The 24,325-nt window shown below is 47.4% G+C and overlaps 1 protein-coding gene across 1 annotated transcript in view; it reads left to right on the plus strand.

The window, feature by feature from the left end:
* Positions 1 to 24,081, plus strand: part of LOC126259778 (eukaryotic translation initiation factor 3 subunit G-1) — a 38,261-nt gene extending 14,180 nt beyond the window's left edge. The window contains exon 2 of the mRNA XM_049956789.1: positions 22,904 to 24,081. Within this exon, the coding sequence (XP_049812746.1) occupies positions 22,925 to 23,758 (834 nt within the window). The 5' untranslated portion in view covers positions 22,904 to 22,924 and the 3' untranslated portion in view covers positions 23,759 to 24,081. The remainder of the gene's footprint in view (positions 1 to 22,903) is intronic.
* Positions 24,082 to 24,325: the final 244 nt, after the last annotated feature.

The following is a 24,325-nucleotide window of genomic DNA, read 5'->3' on the forward strand; positions in this document are numbered from 1 at the left end:
TATAATCGAATTTGGACCGACAGTACTTTTCCCAGACGATGGCGGGAAGCTATCGTCGTTCCTGTTCCAAAACCTGGAAAGGACAAACATCTCCCCTCTAGCTATCGCCCCATTTCTCTCACGAGTAGTGTCTGTAAGGTTTTGGAGCGTATGGTGAACTACCGTTTAGCGTGGTGGCTGGAATCCCGCAGTCTTTTAACACCTGCCCAATGCGGATTCCGAAAGCATCGTTCTGCAGTTGACCATCTTGTTGCTCTCTCCACTTATATCATGAACAATTTTCTCCGGAAACGCCAAACGGTAGCAATATTTTTTGATCTGGAGAGAGCATACGATACCTGTTGGAGGACAGGCATCCTCTGCACACTGTTCTCTTGGGGCTTTCGAGGTCGGCTGCCCCTTTTTCTTCGCGAATTTATGGCAGAGCACACATTTAGGGTGCGGGTGAACACTACTCTCTCCCGTACTTTCTCCCAAGAAAACGGGGTACCCCAGGGCTCCGTGCTGAGTGTTGTACTGTTTGCCATTGCCATCAATCCAATTATGGATTGTCTCCTTCCTGATGTCTCGGGCTCCCTCTTTGTGGATGATTTTGCGATCTACTACAGCTCTCAACGGACCAGCCTTCTTGAACGACGTCTTCAAGGATGTCTCGATCGCCTCCACTCTTGGAGCATCGAAACCGGCTTCCGTTTTTCTCCCAGTAAGACCGTTTGTGTTAATTTTTGGCGACGTAAGGAATTTCTTCCGCCCTCCTTACATCTAGGTCCTGTCAACCTTCCATTTTCCAACGTCGCTAAATTCTTGGGTCTTATGTTTGACAGAAAACTGTGCTGGTCCTCCCACGTTTCCTATCTTTCGGCTTGCTGTCTGTGATCCCTTAACACCCTCCGTGTCCTGAATGGTACCTCCTGGGGAGCGGACCGAGTGGTCCTTGTCCGCCTCTATTGCGCCTTAGTGCGCTCGAAATTGGACTATGGAAGCATAGTCTACTCCTCTGCTCGGCCGTCTATTCTTCGGCGTCTCGACTCTATCCACCACCGTGGATTACGTTTAGTGTCTGGAGCTTTTTACACCAGCCCTGTGGAAAGCCTTTATGCTGAGACTGCTGAACCTCCGCTGTCCAATCGGCGAGCAGTCCTTCTGAGTCGTTATGCTAGCCATCTGTCTTCCATGCCTGCTAATCCAGCCCATGACCTTTTTTTCGCCGCCTCCTTTGATGTAGGGTATGCAGGCCGCCCCTCCTCCCTACTACCACCGGGAGTCCGCTTCCGTCAACTGCTCCATTCTCTTTCCTTCCGCTTTCCTAAAACCTTCTTGACAACTTGGGGTACAGCACCGTCTTGGCTCCGTCCCCGGATCTGCCTGCTCCGTGACCTTTGTCGATTTCCCAAGTATAGTACCCCTTCACTTGTTTATCGTCGGGCATTTGCTGCTCTATGTGTACAAATGACGGACGCCACATTTATTTACACCGACGGCTCGAAAACATAGTTAGGTGTAAGGAGTGCCTATATTGTTGGCGACACCCCAAATCAATTTCGGCTTCCCGACCAGTGTTCGGTTTATACTGCGGAGCTTTATGCTGTTCTCCAGGCTGTCCACTACATCCACCGCCATCAGCGGATACAGTACGTTATCTGCTCAGATTCTCTCAGCTCTCTCCTCAGTCTCCAAGCTCTTTATCCTGTGCACCCTCTGGTCCGCCGGATTCAGGATTGTCTGCGCTTGCTCCACCGGGGGGGCGTCTCGGTGGCGTTCCTCTGGCTCCCGGGACGCGTTGGTATCTGTGGAAATGAGGCGGCCGATCTTGAAGCCAAGGCTGCAGTCTCTCTTCCTCGGCCAGCTATTCAATCGATTCCCTTCGCCGATCTACGGAGCGTTTTATGTCGACGTGTTGTTCATTTATGGCACACGCATTGGTCGACACTTACCCATAATAAATTGCGGGACGTGAAAGCTCTTCCTTGTGCTTGGACCTCTTCCTCCCGAACGCGTCGTCGGGAAGAGGTAATTTTAACTAGACTCCTGATAGAGCACTGTCTTTTTAGCCATCGACATCTTTTAAGCGGCGATCCTCCCCCACTCTGTCCCCACTGCTCTCAGCTGTGGACGGTAAGACACCTTTTAATTGAATGCCCCTATTTTAATCCGTTACGCTCCCGTCTACAGCTATCGCCTGATCTATCGTCGATTTTAGCAGATGACACGCGCTCAGCCGACCGCGTTCTCCAGTTTATTAGTGCCAGTGAAATGACGTCAGTCATTTGAAGCTTTTTTTGGGGACAACCAACCCCTTTCTGTAGTGGATTTTTAAGCCTTCCTTCTGCTTTTAGTTTCTCCAATTTTATGACTTTCGTTCCCATTGCTGCTGGTTTTCAATTTCGGTTTTTCACTGTTTCCTAAGTCACAGACCGGGCGCTAATGACCATAGCAGTTTTGCACCCAAGGAGGAGGAAAAAAAAAAAATCCCACACACCCTGCGGGTCTGGGGGTTAGAATAGGCCCGAGGTATTCCTGCCTGTCATAAGAGGTAACTAAAAGGAGTCTCACACATTTTGGCCTTTATGTGATGGTCCCCTGTTGAGGTTGACCTCCGTTTTTCCAAATTTTCCCAAAGAGCAAGCCAGTTGGGGTAGGGAGCCTTACATGGTGCGCTATGCCCATCAGTCTCACCTGTTGCACTCTTTGTCGACATGGATCTGCACTTTTCCTCATTCTCCAGCTGTTGGGTGAGGTCACCCTCCTGTGCACATTTTCCTCCATCCACTGTGCAGTATTGTTTTCTGCGCTGACGATGGTAATGAACATGTTTGCTTGGTTGCACCTGACATCCAGTATGGTAGCCCGTCCATTGTGGTGGGGCCGCTGTGTACCCTGTTGGTTGTAGCCCCCTGACCACACAGGGATGGCTCTGCTGATGCCTGCGCTGCTAACTTCCCGCATATGCCAAGGAGTAGATGCCCGTCACCTTGGGCCATCGGGACTCCTGGCAATTGCCATACTGCCAGGTGGCCTAGCTGCGGTTGAGTGTTGACGGTGGGGAGGACCCCTGGTCAGAGTGGGTGGGATCAGGGTGGATGATGTGCAATGAAGCATACCACATCATCACTTGCTGGTGATCACACACCAGCAGTCTTAAGTGTGAGTCTCTCCCCCTGCGGGTCTGGGGTAAGAATAGGCCCGAGGTATTCCTGCCTGTCGTAAGAGGCGACTGAAAGGAGTTTCAACCGTTTCGGCCTTCCATGTGATGGTCCCCCTTGGGGTTTGACCTCCATTTTTCAAAATTCTACAGAAGTACGAGCCTTTTGGCGAAGGACGCCTTACGTGGTGTATCACTGGTCCTCAGTGCACTAAGACCTTGGCACTCAGCATTGTAACGGCGTTGTAACTGCACCCACTATTCCTCACATTGGGCGTAAACGCCTGATGGGTTGCACAAGTTACGCCCATAGTGCATCCCCATCTGCACCTACGATCATGATGGACCTTCCATGGCACCCGAAATCCAGCACGGTAGCCAGCCCATTGTGGTGGGGTCGTCATGTACCCTCTAGGTTGTAGCCCCCTGACAACACAGGGATCGTACTGCCGATACCTGAGCTGCACCCTCCCCACGTCGGCCAAGGAGTAGATGCCCGTCTCCTTGGGGCATCGGGACTCCTGGCAACGGTCATCCTGCCAGGTGGCCCTTGCTGAGGCTGGGTGGCGCCCGTGGGGAGAGTCCCTGGTCGGAGTGGGTGGTAACGGGGCAGACGTTTCGCAGGTGAAACGTCAACATGTATCAGGTCACTCTGCGGCCGAGTCTTTTAAAAAGAAAGGTACTGTCTCTGGTTCTGGTTCTTCTGCCCTTTCCCCCTTGGCCACTCCCTGGGAGGAAGGACAGGCCCCCCGGCTTGGGGCGAAGTACTTCCCCCGCTATTTAGTCTGTTCTCGGACTGATGGGGCGACGTTCGCCACCTCCAAGCCCATGTTCTTTGTCCAGCACACCGAGGACATCTTCGGGGAAATCGAGGCTCTCAGTAAAATGCGTTCGGGGTCCGTTTTTGTAAAGACCGCCTCCGCCACACAGTTGGCGGCGCTCCAGGCGTGTGACCGACTAGGGGACATCCCAGTGTCTATTGTCCCGCATCTGGCACTGAATAGGACGCAGGGGGTTATTTTTCATCGGGACCTTTTGCTGCAATCTGATAAGGAGCTCAGGGCTGACCTGGAGCGCCGAGGCTTGCATTTCGTCCGGCGAGTTCAGCGCGGCCCCAAAGACGGTCGCGTCGACACCGGGGCCTTTATCCTCGCCTTCGAGGGGGACGTACTCCCAGAGAAGGTATAGGTGATGTGCTACCAGTGCGATGTGCGACGTGCGATCTTACGTCCCGCCTCCTATGTGCTGCTTTCGGTGTTTGCACTTTGGGCACATGTCGTCACGATGTGAGGCTGAGCCCCTTTGTGGCGATTGCGGACGTCCTCTTCGTGAGGAACATACATGCACCCCACCACCTCGGTGCGTCAATTGTCCTGGCATCCACTCGCCTAGACCTTTAGACTGCCCCGCGTATCAGAAGGAGAAGAAGATTCAAGAATTAAAAACTTTGGATCGTCTCTCTTATTCTGAGGCCAGGAAGAAGTATGACCGCCTCCATCCCGTGACATTGACAACTTCGTTTGCTTCAGTCGTGTCCACTCCTTCCACAGTATCCTCACCCCTCTCCCATCCCCCCTCCACCTCCTCACCCCATCCGGGGTCTATGCCTCCGCCTCCCAAATCCCTCCCTTCCAAATCCTCCTCCCTCGCGGCCCCTGCCCCCTCTGCCCCGGGGGCCACCCTTCCTCCTCCTCCCCCACCGCCACCTGAGGTCCGGCGTTCCAACACGGACCCCGCGCGTGAGGACCTTCTTCGGGTCCAGCCCACCATCCCCGTGCCTCATCGGACTTCCAAGAAGGCCTCCAAGAAGAAATCTTTATCCCCCTCTCCACCCCGGCGTGTTTCGTCTGACGCTCCATCCGTGAGTCGCTGCTCCCGGCCGTTCCCAGTTTCGCCGGGACGCTCTGCTGCGAGGCACTCAGCTGGCCTCTCGTCGGCGAATGATGCTGCCCCTCCTACGCAACCCGGGAAAGCGGCCGCCGCTGGCGACGACTCGATGGAACAGGATCCGCCTCCCGCCGGTTGTAGCGTTGTTCCCTCGACACCTGGCCCTCCGCAGCCGTCGAGGTGACCAGCTCTTCACCCGTTTCATTCCCCCTCTTTTCTGACTAGCGATGGCTTTGTTACATTGGAACATAAGAGGTATTTGATCTAATTGGGAGGAATTACAACTGCTCCTCCGCCTGCACTGTCCGCTCGTCCTTGGACTCCAGGAAACCAAGTTGCGCCCAACTGACCTTATTGCTTTTACCCACTATACCTCGGAGTGGTCTGACCTCCCCCCTGTGGACGGTATTCCAGCTCATGGTGGGGTCATGTTGCTCGTTCGGGACGATGTATATTACCATCCCCTCCCATTGACCACCCCACTCCAAGCAATAGCTGTCCGTATTACTCTTTCTGCCTTTACTGTTTCTGTTTGTACCGTCTACACTCCATTGTTATCCGCAGTTAGTCGGGCTGACATGATGCACCTGATTGTTCAGCTTCCTCCGCCGTTTTTATTTTTTGGCGACTTCAATGCCCATCGTCCCCTTTGGGGCTCTCCTGCATCCTATCAGAGAGGCTCCCTCTTGGTGGATGTCTTCAACCATCTCAATCTTGTCTGCCTCAATACTGGCACCCCGACTTTCCTCTCGGACTCTACTCATACCTACGGGCATATTATTCGCTTGTGATACACTGGGGGATGTTTCCGTTACCATCACACCTCATAAGAGCTTAAATATGGTCCAGGGTATTATATTCCGCAGGGACCATCTTTTGCAGTCTCACGATTAGATGAGCTGCGTGCTAACTTAGAGCGCCGAGGTGTCCATTTTGTCCAGTGCATCCATATGACTCAGAGGAATAATCAGATTGCCACCGGTGCCTTCATCTTGGCCTTCGAGGATGACACATTGTCCGAATAGGTCAAGGTGATGGTCTACCAATGTGATGTCAAGCCATATATCCCTCCCCCGATGCAGTGCTTTAAGTGATGGAAGTTCGGCCATGTGTCGTCCCGCTGTACTTCCAGCGTCACATGTCAAGATTGTGGACATTCTTCACATCCCAATACTCAAAGTGCCCCGCCTCTCATCTGTGTGAACTATGGAGAGCACCTTTGCCTTCCTCGCCAGACTGCAGGATTTTACAGCAAGAAAGAAAAATCATGGAATATAAGACCCTAGACCAACTGACCTACACTGAGGCTTAGAGGGAATTTGAGTGCCTCCATCCTGTGGCTATGACCTCCTCTTATTGGCTTCTCCTTTTTATTCTCGTGGTCGGCTAGCCACAGTAATCTGCTTTCTTGTTTTACACTCTTCTGTTTTTTGCATCTGTTTTCTTGTCCTCTTTTTGTTCCTTCTATTGATTGTTATCTTTCCTTTGTTCTTGTGGTTTTTCCTTTCTTCCCGTTTTGTGTTGTACATCTTGTTTGTTTTATTCGGAACAAGGGACCAATGACCAAGCAGTTTGGTCCCTTGCCCACTCTTAAACCAAACAGGTGACTGGGTAACGTGTAATTCCCAGCCCTGGGTTGACAGGTAGGGTTCGCACCTACCCCCAGGTACAGGCTAGGTCCAGGCATGGGAGATTGCCTGAGCTGTCTCCTTCACAAATTGTCAGTTGTTCCCTCTGTCCGAAGATCAGGAAATGTAAACTTGGGGGGGGGGGGGGGGGTTGGAAGGAGCACCACATAATCGGAGATGCTAGCAATCGGGTGATTTTTACACCATGAGCCACTCTACATGTCAGTCCATGTCTACTGAATGTAAGCAGTATGAGGTTAGACTCACTGTTGCAGCTGCGCCACAGGTCCTTGCAGTATAATGTATGGGAAGGTGGTCAGTTCTTTGCTGTGGTTAACCCATTTATTGTTAACAGAGATGTTGATGCAGTTGTTGGGCCTGTGAAATCTTGCTCTCATTTACTTAACGAGACTTTACTTTTGATGACCAATGTGTGATTTTCGAGCCCAACAACTGTTACAGCTTATCTCCTCCACAGCTATCCTATTTGTGTTGAGGCCCATCGAAACATTGAATTCTTCACCTCGTGTTATTTATACTAGGCAGCTCGATGGTTCTGACTGAGGGCAAAATCCAAACTCTCCTCTCCAAGCAGGGTATCACTGCAGTACATTGGGTAAAGAAAAAGGTTGATGCAACCTTAGTGCCTACATGTACTCATTTCCTCACATTTGATAGAGTAGTGCGTCCATCAAAGATCAAAGCAGGCTGTGAAACGATCATGGTCTGACTGTACATTCTAAACGTGAAGTGCTGTTACCATTGTCAACATTACAGCCACTTTGAATGTCCTGTCGTAACAGAGCAAATGTTCTACTTGTCATAGGGATGCTCACGAGGGTGATTGCCTGCCTCCTCCTCCCTGCTGTATCAATTGTAATAGTGACCATGCCTCATCATCCTGAGTGTGTCCCATGTATCTCCATGAGTGGGCTGTCCAGGAGATCTGGGTGAAGGAAAAAGTGCCTTATCCTGTTGCTCTCAAGTTGTTGGCCAGTCAAAAGGCCTGTGTCATACTATCTGGCACTTACAGTACCATTCTTGCTATGCCTTGCTCCATAAAGGACATGGCCACACAGACTTGCGACCTGTAATTCAGCACTGACATTGTCAAGTTTGTGTCATGGTAGCATTCCTGTCTCCTTCCCTCTAGCTGTGAAACGGGCCACCAGATCTTCACCTCCAGTGGCGAAATGACCTGCTACACAATTGGCAGGCCAAAAAGGACAGAAGGAATACTCCCATGAAGACTTTATGTCCCTCCTGCCAACAAACATCTGGGACTTAATCTGCCAACTGCAAAGTCTCAAAGAAATCAAACACAAAATCTTCTCCTTTGCTGACTTAGAGATCCTCATCCACAGTGTTGCTGCATGATGCCTTTATCAGACCAACCTCCGTTTTGTTGGTGCGCACACCAACTGGTCTTCTGCACTGGAACATGTAGGAACGGTCCAGAGAGACTGGTGCCGCCACTGGCCGTTCTTCTACGGCTGCCTCTTCAGTTGGTAAAGGATCATTGAATGCTGCTTCTTATGATCCTAAAGCTTTCCATTCCCTGGCTGCACCCTGTGTGAGGGCCAGGCTCGCCAGCTTGGGGTGAAACTCTGCCTGCTACCTTGTCTGTACGGGGACGGATGGGGACACATTCACCACCACGAATCCTTTTTTAATTTTATTTTAAAAATGGTGGAGTCTCTCCATAAGATGCAGTCAGGTTCACTCTTGATGAAAACTTAATGTGCTGCCCAAGCTGCAGCCCTTCAAGCTTCTGTTCATTTTGGTGACATCCCTGCGTCCATGACACCTCCCCAGTCTTTAAATGTGGATCAGGGAATCATTTTTCATAGGGATATCATATTTCAAACTGATTAGAAACTTCAGGCCAATCTGGAATACTGGGGTGTTAATTTTGTTCAGCATATGCTGAAAGGGTGTAAAGACAGTCACACTGATACTGTTGCTGTAATTCTGGCATTAGAGAGCATTACCACCCCAGAGAAGGTAAAGGTTTTGTGTTATTAGTGTCATGTGAAACCGTATGTCCCACTGCCCATCAGGTGCTTTTGATGCTGGGGTTTGGGCATGTCTTACTGATGTATGGCAGAATGTTGCACCCACTTCATGAGGGAGCTCCTTTGTTCCACTGCCTTTATACGTCAGTTATCACAACCATGACACTATATGTTCACTCCATGCCCCAGGTCATAAGAAAGAAAAAGTAATAGAGTATAAGTCCCTGGATCATTTATCTTATGCTAAGGCTTGTCAGAAATATGACACTTCAACCTGTGTTGATGACTTTTACTCTTTGCCTGTGTTACATCCTTTCCACCTCCTTCCTCTTCCTTACCCCAGTCATGTGCCCCTGTCCGCTCCCCCTCCCCTGCGGTTCCCACACTCTCCCTCTGGATGTTGCTCCCATCCTCGGCCAAAGAGATGTCACCTGCCAGTGATGGGGCACCCTCTTGGGACCCTGCCATTTTTTCCCTGTGTGGCATCTCTCAAACCTGATGCCTGCTAAAAAATCACAGACTGTGTCCCTAGGTTGCCTGCTCTCTTTTGGTCCCGGATCTTGTAGAAACCTACTGTGCAATGCCCTCCTCAACCAATGAAAGAGGAGGAGGAGGAAAAGAAGAAGAAGAAGAAGAAGAAGAAGAAGAAGAAGAAGAAGTCCCAGAAAAAAACCTCCCAGTGCCCCCTGGAGATTTCATCTTTCCCCTCACATCCTGAGTCGTCTTTCTTTTATTTTATTTTATTTTTTTTTTTAATGTCACCCCACCCTCATTGGTGATGGTGACCCAGCGGCCTGATTGGCTGGAGCCTGTTCATGACCTGTTTGTATACCCACTCTGTGCTTATTCCGTGTAACTAATCAAATACTACCGTCACCTACCAGAGTTGCAATTCCTTATTGCCTGTTACTCAGCAACTTGTCATTCTCCAGGAATTGAATCTTGGGACCTTTTACTTCATTACCAGTGCAGCTTTTGGGAGGGACCGTTTCTGATTGTCTGCTCCAGTTGGAAATCACAGTTCAGCAGGCCTTTTCTCATCACTGCCATCTTGTCGTAGTTTTCCTCTATGTTCACAAGGCCTGTGACACAGCTTGGTGCCACCACATCCTCCTTATGCTCCATGAGTAAGGTCTTTTGGGGAGCCCCTCCCAATTTCTACTCACCAATTCCTGCCTCACGAGCCATCCAGAGTCGTTTTTGGCCCTGTTCTCAGTTCTTCATGGACCCACGAGAATGATGTTCCATAGTGCTCTGTATTAAGTATCCTTTTTCTCATCACTGTTAATGGACTTGTGGCCTCTGGACTACTGCCAGACTGTTGGTTACCCTGCTCTGTATGTGGATGATTACTGTATTTAGGCTAGCTCCTCTATTGCTCTGTTTTCTCCCCTTCGAACTATCAGTTTAATAAGTCACAGCTGCAAAATACTAACGTGAATTCTTTACAGACGAATGGAAAAACTGGTAGAAGCGGACCTCGGGGAAGATCAGTTTGGTTTCCATAAAAATGTTGGAACATGTGAGGCAATACTGACCCTCGGCGTATCTTAGAAGCTAGATTAAGAAAAGGCAAACCTACGTTTCTAGCATTTGCAGACTTAGAGAAAGCTTTTGACAATGTTGATTGCAATACTCTCTTTCAAATTGTGAAGGTGGCAGGGGTAAAATACAGGCAGCTAAAGGCTATTTACAATTTGTACAGAAACCAGATGGCAGTTATAAAGAGTCGAGGGGCACGAAAGGGAAGCAGTGGTTGGGGAGGGAGTGAGACAGGGTTGTAGCCTCTCCCCGATGTTATTCAATCTGTATATTGAGCAAGCAGTAAAGGAAACAAAAGAAAAATTCGGAGTAGGTATTAAAATTCATGGAGAAGAAGTAAAAACTTTGAGGTTCGCCGATGACACTGTAATTCTGTCAGAGACAGCAAAGGACTTGGAAGAGCAGTTGAACGGAATGGACAGTGTCTTGAAAGGAGGATATAAGATGAACATCAACAAAAGCAAAACGAGGATAATGGAATGTAGTCAAATTAAATCGGGTGATGCTGAGGGGATTAGATTAGGAAATGAGACACATAAAGTAGTAAAGGAGTTTTGCTATTTAGGGAGTAAAATAACTGATGATGGTCGAAGTAGAGAGGATATAAAATGTAGACTGGCAATGGCAAGGAAATCGTTTCTGATGAAGAGAAATTTGTTAACATCTAGTATAGATTTAAGTGTCAGGAAGTCGTTTCTGAAAGTATTTGTATGGAGTGTAGCCATGTATGGAAGTGAAACATGGACGATAACCAGTTTGGACAAGAAGAGAATAGAAGCTTTCGAAATGTGGTGCTACAGAAGAATGCTGAAGATAAGGTGGGTAGATCACGTAACTAATGAGGAGGTATTGAATAGGATTGGGGAGAAGAGAAGTTTGTGGCACAACTTGACTAGAAGAAGGGATCGGTTGGTAGGACATGTTTTGAGGCATCAAGGGATCACAAATTTAGTATTGGAGTGCAGCGTGGAGGGTAAAAATCGTAGAGGGAGACCAAGAGATGAATACACTAAGCAGATTCAGAAGGATGTAGGTTGCAGTAGGTACTGGGAGATGAAGAAGCTTGCACAGGATAGAGTAGCATGGAGAGCTGCATTAAACCAGTCTCAGGACTGAAGACCACAACAACACAACAAGTTGAGGGTGGTGCATTTTGTCGCCATACTATGGTCCATTCTTATCTGGAGTTCTACCTTGATGCCCAACACGTGACCTTGGTCCCCAAGAGCCATCTTGGGGTCTTCTTTTTGACAACAAGCTTACTAGGTTGCCCCATATCCATCATCTGAAGGTTGGTTGTTTTCATAAACTCGGTGTCCTTCGCTTCCTTGTCCGCACCTATTGAGGTGCAGATCGTACTCTGCCTTTACCAGGCATTAGTTCTGTTTCACCTAGACTATGGTTGTCAAGTTTATGGATCAGGAGCCGCATCCACACTGCTTTCTTGGACCCAATGAACCCTTGTGGTATCCGTTTAGCTATTGGTGCCTTTCACACTATCCCTGTCAATAGTCTTGTGGTGGACAGTGGGATCCCTCCCCTTTTGATTCAGCGGTCAAAGCACCTGGTTTCCTATGCCATCACTATCTGCTCTTCTGTTCACCTCATCAATTCTATTCCATTCCATTCTTTTCATGGCTTTGGGCATTCACCTGTCTGCTGTCTTCCCCATGTTCTCTCCTGACCAACACCCCTTGGTTAGTTCCCCAGCCCTGGATTGGGATGGCTCTCTTCCAGGTTCCAAAAGCCTCCACTGCTGCAGTCATTTTCCATTGTTTGTTCTGTATGCTCTTATGGCAGTTTGACAATGCAATTCTGTTTTACACCGATGGCTCTAAATCCATTGATCATATGGGATATGCCTTAGTGATCTGTTGGCACAGAACACCATCCCCTGCCTGCCACATGTGGGTGGGGGGTTATTGTGGAATTGATGGCCATCATCGGGCCCTCTGATTCATTAGACTGCCCTCACTAATCCCAGTTTTGTTATGTACGGACTCAGTGAATGGCCTTCAGGCTATCGGTCGGAGTTTTTCCTGCCACCCCTTAGTCTCTGCCATCCAAAACCTTCTCCAGCATCTTGGTGGTGATGCTTGTTTGGTTGATCTCATTTGGGTTCCTGACCATGTAGGTATCCCAGGTAATGAATGTTGCATATCACCTTGTGGTGGGAGGGGGGGTGGGGGGCTTGGCCACCCACCCCGTGTTCTCCATGTCCATTCTGGGGTTGGATTTGTGGCTTTACATCAAATCCCTTTTTGCTTCCTGCAATCAGGGAGACTCCCACCACATGGCGTTCTTCCCTCTGCATTTCCCAGTGGTAATCTACCATCCTCTGCCATCTTCATATTACCCATACCTGGTTGACCCATGGTTTTTTACTCACCAATAAGCCGGCCCTCTTTTGTAGATGTGGGGCTCCCCTCACAGTGATCTATATTTTGCTGGACTGCCTGTGTGTTTTGCCCTTAGCACTAAATGTCTGCTCCCACCTTCCTTGTCTCATGTGTTGGCAGATGACCCTCGCATGTTTGCGTCTATCCTCAGTTTTCTTCCTGAAAGTTATTTGTGCTCTAAGGTTTCACGCCTTGAATTTTCCTCTGGAATTAAAGGCCTTGAACTTGCTTCCACAGCTATCAGATTCTCCCCACCTTTTCCCTTCATTTCATGTGGTCTGTTGATTTTTCTCCCTTTTCTTTTGTCTTTTTCCCCTGGTGTTATCCACATTGTATCATGATAATGGTATGATATGGGTGTCGGGACAGGTCCACGGGAATGCTGGTAACGCACTGCGCATCGTGTTTCTGGGACACCCCTGTTCTGCCCGTTTCTACGCACCCCACTCTTGCTCTTTACTCTTTCTGCCCTGAAGTTCATTTTCACTCTTTGTTTGCTCACTATCCCTTCCTCTATACTGGACTGTGCTGTTTGTGTTGTTCCTTCCTTGATTTCTGCCATCGTAGGTCATGGGACTGGTGACCTCACTGTTAGTGCCCCCCCTCCCCCCCCCCCCCCCCAGAAAAAAAGCCAGATTGACAAATTTGCAGTTGTGGTGTGTGGGATAATGAGGAGAGTGCTCCTGCTGTCATATATCCATCCTTCGATTGACACCACTGAAGTTGCAAATGGGGGTAGTTTGGGACCAGTGGAATGCATGCTCCAGGGCTTCTGGCGTGGACTGTCCTTGAGGTAAATGATTTGTAACAGTTCATTGTATCACTGTGGTGATCAAATTGCTGCTGCAGATGCAGTACAGCATGCTAGAACCATACGCTAAACATCCTCTTAGTAATGCCCCTTCGCTGTCCTGAGCCTGGTCGTCTTGCGATCATACAGTCTCATGACCACCACTGCAATCAGTCATGTACAGTTGCTACATTCCTGCCAAGTCTTTTTGCAATATGGCAGAAGGAACTTCCGGCTTCTTGTAGCTCTAGTAAATTACTAATCCAGTCAGTGAGACATTGATGAAGGCATCTTTGTCGCCTTCAAGACATTCTTTAATAATTTCAACTTACCGTCTGGCCTCAAAAGTAACTAATGCCCAGAACTGTTACAGCATGTATTTATAACAAACTTGACATGCAGTCTCATAGCAGCACTAATAGTGCCGCTCTTAAGAGATTGGTGCAAAATTTTAACAGACATCACCATCCAGATGTAGAAACACCTACCAACTTTTGTTTCTGTTGCACATCTCCTTGGTGTTGCAATTATTTTTTCTCCCCGTCAGTGTATGTACAAACTGACCAAATAAATAGTGTTGATGGCAGTTAATGGATGGAATGTATCCCCCACACTACACAAGGTTTATCAGGACATTGATACAAAAGCATCAGTGTGAAGTGTATCAGATTAAAAGAACACAGTACCTAAGGGATCTACATCAATTCTCTGTAAACCACGGTGAAGTGCTTGGCAGACGGGAAGTCCCATAGTGCCATCCCCCAGGGGGCTCACAGTTCTTTTTAGAGTTCGTGCATGGTGCACACGGGGCCCCAAGCTATTGCAGCTCATTAATTCCCTCACTGCTTTTCCTTCTTCCTGAGCCCTCCCTCCCTCCCTATCCCTGCTCCTTCCCCGTTGCTGCCTCCTTCCCCTCTCTCGGTGATCTGCTTTATGTCGACCCGGCTATTCTCTGATTTCCTGTATTGGTTGCAATTCTGTTCCTTTTTCCGGTTCTTTCACCCTTTTGGCGTTTCGGTCCCCACTTGTGGTTTGGCCTCCACTTCAAAATATCCTGTTTTTAGTGTGAGCCATATGGGGAAGAACTTCCTCCCTAGCATTTACGGTGTGGATTCCTCTCCCTTCCTCACTGTAGCCCCCCTTCCACCCTGCTAGGTTGTGGTGGGGCTGTTATGTACCCATGTGTCTGAGCTCCCTGACAACACAGGGATCACACTACTGATACGTGAGCTATTCCTGCCCCGTGTATGCGAAGAAGTGGTTGCTTGTCTTCTTGGAACATCAGAACTCCCGGCAACAGCTGCCGTGCCAGCCGGCCGTTGCTGTGGCTGGGCGGTGCCCATGGGGAGAGCCCCTGGTCAGAGTGGGTGGTATCAGGGCGGATGCCTGGCGCATGAAGCATATCAAGCTACAAAAATCTGGCCTTTCTCACATGGCCACCTCTTCAATGGTGAAGGATCCTTAAATGCTGTGTCGTATGACCCGGCAACCTTCCCTTCCCTGGCTACCCCATGGGAGGAGGGCCAGGCTCGCTGTCTTGGGCTAAAACCTTTGCCCTGTTACCTCGTCTGTACTAGGACAGATGTGGACACATTCACCGCCACAAAGCCATTGTTTTTCGTGGGAACTATCAACCAGTCCGCAGCTCTTCGTGCCTGTGATTGTCTTGGCAATGTCCCAGTGTCTATCCCTCCTCATCAATCTCTGAATATGATCCAGTGAGTCATTTTTCATAGGGACCCCACCCTGCAAACTCTCCGGGCTAATCTGAAGCAGTGTGATGTTCATTTTGTTCGACATGTGCAGAAGGGTCGCAAAGACAACTGCACAGGTACTGGCACCTTCATCCTGGCTTTCAAGCGGGATACCCTCCCAGAGAAGGTCAAGGTTATGTGCTACAGATGTGACGTGAAGCTGTACATCACTCCACCTATGCGGTGCTTTCGTTTTGGGCCTATGTTTTCCTGCTGTATGGCAGACCCTTTGCGTTGTGACTGGCCACCCCGTCCATGAGGGAACCCCTTGTGTTCCGCCGCCTGTTTGTGTTAATTGTGCTGACTACCACTCCCCTCTCTCACTGGATTGCCCAGTGTACAAGAGGGAAAAGAAGATACAAGAATATAAGTCCCTGGATCATCCATCTTACACTGAGACTCACCAAAAGTATGAGACACTCCATCAGGTGTCACTATCTTCAACTTTTGCCTCGTTACCTCCTCCTCCTCCTCCTCCTCCTCCTCCTCCTCCTCTCCCCCCCCCCCCTCGTCCTTACCCCAGCCCTGCCCCACTCTCCCCTCCACCTCCCATGCCATCCCACGATCTCCTGTCAGGGAGCTGCCCCCCACCCCAGCCAAAGAAGTGCCACCCCCCCCCCCCCTTCTTCGACATCTGCCGGTGATCGGGCTCCCTCCCGGGAACCCTCTCCCCAGCATCTCTCAGGCCAGAAGACTGTTACCACCAGTCGGCCACAAGGTGCACCTCCTGTGGGCCCCAAGTTCGCCTGCTCTCTTTCGGTTCCCGATCTTGCAGACGCCTGTACTCCCCATGTGTCCTTCTCAGAAAGAGAAGAAGAAGATACATAAATCCCAAGAGAAGTCGTCTCTGGTGCCCCTGGAGGTGCCAACTCCCCTCTCGCAACCAGAGTCTGACATCTTATTTGTGGAGTCACCCATCCTTGTTGGTGACTACTACTGACCAAGTGACCTGACCTCCTCCTCGGCTCCTTCAAGCCTACCTTGGACTCACACCAGACGATCATCCAGTGGAACTGCAGTGGCTACTATTGTCACCTACCGGAAATGTAACATCTTGTCTCCTCTTATTCTGCATTCTGTCTTGTTCTCCGAGAAACGCATTTGTGTGACGACCACTCACCCACTTTACGTGGTTATCGGGCATTCTGTCGGAACAGTGCTGGCTCTGGGATAGCATCTGTTGGGGTCAGCACTTTGGTTCGCTCCAATGTCTTTAGTGACTGGAGCCCCCTACGTATTACCTTGGAAGTGATAGCGGTTAGAGTGCAAACGACTCCAGCACTCACCATTTGCACTGTCTACCTTACTTCGGCAACTCCTGCCCAGTTTCTCCTCCTTGGGGATTTCAGTGCCCACCATCCACTGTGGAGGAGTATTACATCAACGGCTGGGGGTGTTCTAATCGACCAGCTTATCACGGACTTTGATTTGTCTCCCCTCAATGATGGTTCCCCTAAACCGTTCAGTGCCACTCACGGCACTTTCTCTGCTATCGATCTCGCAATCTCTTCCCCTGCCCTCGTGGCTTTGCTACGTTGGTCATCCCATGATGACCTTTGTGACAGTGACCACTTCCCAGTGACACCATCGTTCCCCTGCTGCCACCAGGCAGACAGTCCCCCACATTGGGCATTCCACAGGGCCAGTTGGCCTTTATACATGTCTGCTGTCCGCTTTGACACCTCGCTCTCAAATTCAATTGATGATGTAGTTGTGCAAGGCATTTCTGCTGCTCTTCTTCATGCTGCTTGCACTGCTGTCCTCCTATCCACAGGGCACCCTCATCATCGGCCGGTACTTTGGTGGACCAAGGACATCGCAGTCGCTGTCCAGGACTGCCGATGGGCACTGCAGCTGTTTAAGTGACATCTCTCCCAGACCAACCTCCTCACTTTTAAGCATCTTCATGATAAGGCTCGTTACATTATTAAGTGGAATAAAAAGGAATGCTGGGAGTGATATGTTTCCTCCCTGGAGACATATGCCTCTTTATCGCAGGTTTGGTCAATGGTCCGTAGTGTTCTGGGCTGCCAGCAACAGTCAACTGTCCAGTGTCTGAACACACAATGAGCTCTGTGCACTGAACCATTGGTTCTTGCAGAACACCTTGCGACACACTTTGTGATGGCATCGTCGTCCGCTTCCTGTGCTCCTGCCTTTCTCCAGCAGAAACACAGAGTTGAACAGGCCCCCCTCCATTTCATCCTGCACCACTTTCAGCCCTACAATGTCCTTTCACAGAATGGGAATTGGTGCAGGCTCTTAGCTCTTCACGAGACACAGCCACAGGGCCAGACTCCATTGACAATCAGATGATTCAACACTTGGACATTCCCCAGAGGCAACAGTTCCTCGGGGTCTTCAATCACATCTGGCTCACAGGTGCTTTACAGTCACAATGGCGAGACAGTTTAATTATCCCAGCCCTTAAGCCCGGGAAAATCGCAATGTCTCTCAACAGTTACTGCCCCATTAGCCTTACAAATGTGCTTTGTAAACTGCTTGGAAGGATGGTCAACTCCAGATTTTGTTGGGTACTCGAATCTCTGGACCTTTCGTCACCATACCAGTGTGGCTTCCTGGCAGGGCAATCTCCAACTGAACATTTACTCCGATTGGAATCAGCCACCCAACAGGCTTTTACTCACCACCGGCGCCTTGCTGCAGTGTTATTTGACCTACATAAGGTGTATGACATGGCTTGGCGCCATCACATTTTAGTTACTCTCCATGGCTGGGGCCCCAGTGGTCTTCAGATTTTTATCCGTGAGTTTTTATCTTACTGACTCTTCTGGGTTAGAGTTGGCACTTCACTCAGCACCCCTCAGATTCAGGAGAATGGTATCCCACAGGGTTCTATGCTAAGTGTCACGCTCTTCCTCATTGCCATAAATGGGTTTGTGACCTCTGTTGAGCCTCTGGTTACCCTGGTGTTTATTTGACAGATTTTTGTGTCTTGTGCAGCTCCCACTTGGTGTCTGCTGTGTGCCAGCTCCAAGGCGCCATCCGACGAGCCTCTATGTGGGCCACCGCCCATGGCATCCAGTTTTCCTCCTCCAAAACACGAGTTACGCATTTTTGTCGTCGACCCACAGTACACCCTGATCCAGAACTTTATTCAGGCAACCAGCTCCTTTATGTTGAACACAGCCCCATTTCTTGGGCCTTATTTTTGAGAACAAGCTGACGTGGCTGCCCCACATTCATCACCTAAAGACTACATGTATGCAGAAGCTCAATGCTCTCTGCCTCCTGGCCCACACATCTTGGAATGCAGACCGTTCCATTCTTCTTCATCTTTACCGTGCTCTAGTTTTGTCCAGACTCGATTATGGTAGTCAGGTTTATGGCTCATCAGCTCCTTCCACTTTGTTGAAACTCCTCGACCCTGTCCATCATTGTGGGGTGCGGATGTTTCCCTTCTAACACCTGCCCACGGATGGGATTGCCAGTTGGCATGCGCCTCACTACCCTCTGCCGGTATCTCCATCTGCACTCACTGGACTGCGCCTCGTGTCTTTCCTCCTGTAGCCCCCCTCGGATGGTGCCTAGACCACGGATTAGGACCGCTCTCTTCCAGGGCCTTAAGGTCTCTGTTGCTCCTGTGGTTTACTGGCGTCTTGTATGTGGCATCCTTTCAAAGTTCCAGGGTGCCACCATCGTTTACACTAATGGTTTTAAGACTACTGATAAGGTGGAACACGCTTTCACATCTCCTACCAGCTTTGAGCACCATTTGTTGCCAGGATCATGTAGTGTATTTACAGCAGAGCTTCTAGCCATTTACTGGGCCATCCTGTTTGTTTCTCAGGCCTCTCTCCATAGTGTTTTAATTTGTTCAGACTGCATGAGCAGCCTTCAGGCTATCAGTCGATGCTACTCTCGTCACCCCTTGGTTTGCCATCCATGATCACGTCTCTGCCCTCGAGTATGCCATCTGTTCAGTCGTCTTTTTCTGGGTCCCGAGTCATGTGGGAATCCCAGGGAATGAATTGGCTGACCATTTGGCTAGAGGAGCAGATACTTACCCTCTTTTCCCTTCACAATTCCAGCTGTGGATATGTGGATCTACATCAAATCTCTTTTTGCCCAACAGTGGAATGCCATCTGGAGTGCTACTGCTCATAGTAATAAACTCCGCACAATCAAGGAGTCTACTGCAGTTTGGGGCACTTCTTTCCGCCTCTCTCAGGAGTAGTCTACTGTTTTATGTTGTTTACTCATTGGCCATACCCAGCTCACCCATTGTTTCCTCCTACGTAATGACCCACCCCCACAATGTGGTTGTGGCACCAGACTGACAATATCTCACATATAGGTGGCATGTCCCCTTCTTTGGATCATTCATGCTAAGTATAGTCTTCCTGCTTCCTTAAATTTAATATTAGCAGACAATCCACAGATGGTAGACCTGATCCTCGGTTTCCTCCGTGAAAGTTTTTATTTCCAGATATAAGGTTCTCCTTTCGTCTTGGAGCAGGGGCGGGTTGGTCGTGATTGGGACTCCTTTTCCAGTCTTCATGGTCTGTGACCCCATGACTGCCCCTCCCCCCCCCCCCTTTTCCAGTTTGTAGATTAATTTGACTCCTCTGGCTGAATCCATTCACTTTTACCAGAGTCTTTGTTATGAAACCCCCTTTGGGATCACTGGACGGATGACCTTGCCATTTGGTCCCATACTCTCTCAGTTAATCAATCAATCCCATTGTACCAGTTATAAGGGTTTATTCCCATTCCGCTCACATATGGAGCATGGAAAGAATAACTGAATGCCTCTGTATGTGCTGTAATAGTTCTAATCTTGTCTTCACAATCCCTATGCAAGCAAATACGTAGAGATTGTAGTATATTCTTAGTCGTCATTGAAAGCCTGTTCTTGAAACTTTGTTAGTAGAGTTTCGCGAGAGAGTTTACATCTATGTTCGAGTCTGCAGTTCAGTTTTTTCATCATCTGTGTGACTCTCTCCCACGGGTCAGATACTCCTGTGACCATTCGTGCTACCCTTTTCTGTATACGTTAAATATCCCAAATTAGCCCTATTTGGTAAGGGACACACACACACACACACACACACACACACACACACACACACACAAAAGCAATATTCTAAAATTGATCGCACGAGTGATTTGTAAGCTGTCTCGTTTGTAGACTGACTGCATTTCCACAGTATTCTACCATTAAACCAGTCTGCCACCTGCTTTATTCACAACTGAGTCCATGTGATCATTCCATTTCTTATCCGTACAAAATGTTAGACCCATGAATTTGCACGAGTTGGCTGATTCCAGCTATGACTCATTGATTTTATAGTCATAGGATACCATGTTTTTCATTTTATGAAGTCTACAATTTTGCAGTTTTGAACATTTAAAGCAAGATGTCAATGTTTGCACCACTTTTAAATCTTACCAAGATCTATTTGAACTTTCATGCTGCTGCTTTCAGACAGTATGTCATTATAGATAACTGCATCATCTGCAAAAAGCCTGAAGTTACTATTAATATTGTCTGTTAGGTTATTAATGTAAAACATGAACAGCAAGGGTACCAACGCACTTCTCTGAAGCACGCCAAAAGTTACTTCTACATGTGTTGGCGAGTCTCCATCCAAGATAACTTGCTGCATTCTCCCTAAAAAAAAAAATAATAATAAAGGCCCAATCCATTCACAAATTTCGCTTGATACCCTTTGTGATCGTACATATGACAATAAGTGTAGGTGTGGTACTGAGTGAAATGCTTTTCGGAAATCAAGAAGAAATACTGCAGCTATCTCCCTGCCTTGATCCAAAGCTTTCAGTATGCCATAAGAGGAGAAAAATGTGAGTTGGGTTTCATGTGATCGATGTTTTCAGAATCCATACTGGTTGACATGGAGGAGATCGTTCTTTTCATGGTATCTCATTTTGTTCGAACTCGGAATATGTTCTAAAATTGTAGGACAAGTCAGTGTGAAGGATATGGTAGTTTTGTGAATTGCTCCTACTATGCTTCTTGTAGATAGGTGTGACCTTCCAACTACTCGACACAGTTTTTATGAGGGCTTTATAATAGATTATAGCTAGAACAGGGGCTAACTCCGTTGCAAATTCAGTATAGAATCTGATGGGGATTGCATTGGGCCCTGGAGCTTTGTTCAGTTTTAACAATTTCACCTGCTTCTCATTTCATTCATCTTTTCAGTGGTACGAGGATTAAATTGGGGCGATTCTCCTGGGTTTTACTTTGTAAAGGAACATTTGAAAACTGAAGTAAATTTCAGCTTTTGCTTTGCTACCCTCCATTTCAGTTTGTCTCTTACTCGCTAGGGGCCGGGCAATAACTTTTGGTGCCACTAACAGCCTTTACTTACCCAGAATTTCTTAGGGTTTCCTGAAAGATCATTTGACAGTATTCTGCTACTGTAGTCATTGAAGGCTTCACACAGTGCTCTCTTGACAGTCAACAGTTTCCAGATGCTCAGAACTTGGTACTGACTTCAAAGCGAGATGCATTTAGTCATTTCCACAACATAACTCTCTCTAAACCTGCCAGAATATCCAAAGAGATTCAGGTGTTATTAAAGTATACCAGTGGCAAGACAGAATGCCCAATGGCAATGATAATATTACTGTTGGCAGTGCCACAAAAGTGGAGTTACTAAAGTTTCCCAAAGTTTTCACCAAAGAAGATGCAGTAAATATTCCAGAATTAAACTCAAACAGCTGCCAACACAAGTAATTTGGAAGAGATGCCATATTTGTACAAAGAACTTCTCACTTAGTAAAGGCAGGTCTCCTGGTCCAAATTGTATACCAGTTAGATTCCTTTCAGAATATGCGTATGAAATAGCTCCTTTTTTAGCTGTTGTACGCACACACTTGCTCGATAAAGGATCGTATCTAAAAACTCGAAAGTTGTACAGGTCACACCAATACACAAGAGAAGATATAGAAGTAATCCACTGAATTGCAGATCCATGTCATTGGCGTGGATTTGCAGAAGAAATATGGAATGTATACGGCGTTCAGACATCATGAATTATGTTGCAGAAAATGATCTATTGGCACACAACCAACACAGATTCAGAAATATGGTTCTTGTGTAACTCAGTGTCTCTTTGTTCACACAAAATTATCAGTGCTATAGACAGGGGCTCTCAAGTTGATTCCAGCTTTCTACATTTGACACCATTCTTCACAAGCTGCTTACAATCAAATTGCGTGCCTCTGTGGTATCGTCTGTTGGGTGACTAGATTAAAGATTTCCTTCCAAAAAGGTCACAATTCACAGTAATTGACAGGAAGTCATTGAGTGTAACAGGAGTGATATCCAGGGTTCCTCAGGGAAGTGTTGTACATCCTCTGCTGTTCTTAATCTATATAAGTGATTTCAGAGACAATCTGGAAAGCATTATTAGAGGGTTTGCATATGGTGGTGCTGTATACTGTCCATTATTCCATCTTTCTGTTGTCCAGCCTCATGGTACATCTGATATTTGTCAGATATCATATGTCCATTAGTTTATTAAACTAGTTTTGTTAGTTGTGACTTTATAAAATGAAATTTAGCTTGCTTGTAAATCTTTATTTAATGAAGAGTGCAGTATTATGAATTAGCTAACTTCAGCCTCCCCCCCTCCATCCCAGATGATAGTAGAGGTATGTTTTATAACCTTTATAAAATCTGCTGCTTTTCTGCCAACATAAAATAAAATACATTTTACGTATTGAACACTTATTCAAATATTGTGTTGTTTTTAGGTGTACATCGAGAGTTAAATAATGCCTGCTCTGGAAGAAGTGAAATCCAGTTGGGCTGATGATGTTGAAGAAGAAGGACCAGCATCATCTGCTGCCCTACCACCTACTTCAGAAGTGATTGAAAATGGTTATAAAATTGTCACAGATTACAAAGTAGATGAAGATAATCGGAAAGTGAAAGTCATTACCACTTACAAAATTGAACGCATTAAAGTTTCAAAGTCAGTTGCCCAGAGGAAAACCTGGAAGAAATTTGGAGAATCCAAAAATGATAAGCCAGGTCCCAATGCTGCTACTACAACTGTTGCTGAAGATGTGATTATGCAGTTTGTATCGAGCAAGGAAGAAGACAAGCCAGAAGAAAATATTTTGGAGAAACTTAAAGACAAAGGGGCTGTTAAATGCCGCAACTGTGCCGGTGACCATTGGACAACAAAGTGTCCACATGGAACAACAAATCTAAATTTAGATAAGTCTATTGATAAAGGTCCAGGTCTGGGAGGAATTGGAGCAGATGATAAGAAACCAGGAAATAAATATGTAGCTCCTGGTTTTCGCGATGGTGGCGCAAAACGACTTGATCTCCGTGGAGGACGTGATGAAGCTGCAATTAGAGTTTCTAACTTATCTGATAGTACTACAGATGTTGATTTGGAAGATTTGGTTAAACAGTTTGGTCCCATACAAAAACTCTATCTGGCAAAAGATAAGAACACAAACTTGTGCAAGGGTTTTGCCTACATACACTTCAAGAGCAGAAGTGATGCTGAAAAGGCTATTAAATCTCTTAATGGGCATGGATATGATCATTTGATATTGAATGCAGAATGGTCAAAGCCACTTAATCCTAATTGACATCTTAGATATACTTTACTGCTGGTTTTGGTGCGAGGCTTCCTTGCCATATGTCTGCTTGATTTGTCACCTAATTAACATCAAATAACATTGTATGAAAACTGAAATTTCAAATTCATTTTAAAGTACTAACAAAATAGTTAATAAATTTATTTGTGGCACAACAGTGGAAGTAGTTTTTACTATTATGTAGTAATAATGAATGTTGTCCACAGTATGACCATTGTGAAAAGTTTTTGTTGGCCGGTTAAGATATCATATATGCATAATTTGTAACCATTGTTAATTTCTTGCTTTACTGAAATAAATAATTTACATATAAAGAGTCTGCAATTTCCTATTATATCTCTCTAGGCATTCCTCAGGAGTGAATTTCAGCATTTTTGATGACAAAGGCTACATTATTCCCATGAACAGGGGAAATATCGAGTAAGGTGGCAAACTGATGAAGCTACTGAACAAGTTGGGAGTGTTCCTTCAGTAAAATCAGAGTTGTGCTTTGCCTCTAATGGCCAGGAAACAAAGTATTGGTACTGATTACTTTTACACTCTTGACTATACTTAATT

Source organism: Schistocerca nitens, chromosome 1 (assembly GCF_023898315.1).
Source record: "Schistocerca nitens isolate TAMUIC-IGC-003100 chromosome 1, iqSchNite1.1, whole genome shotgun sequence".
Taxonomy (NCBI): Eukaryota; Metazoa; Arthropoda; class Insecta; order Orthoptera; family Acrididae; genus Schistocerca; species Schistocerca nitens.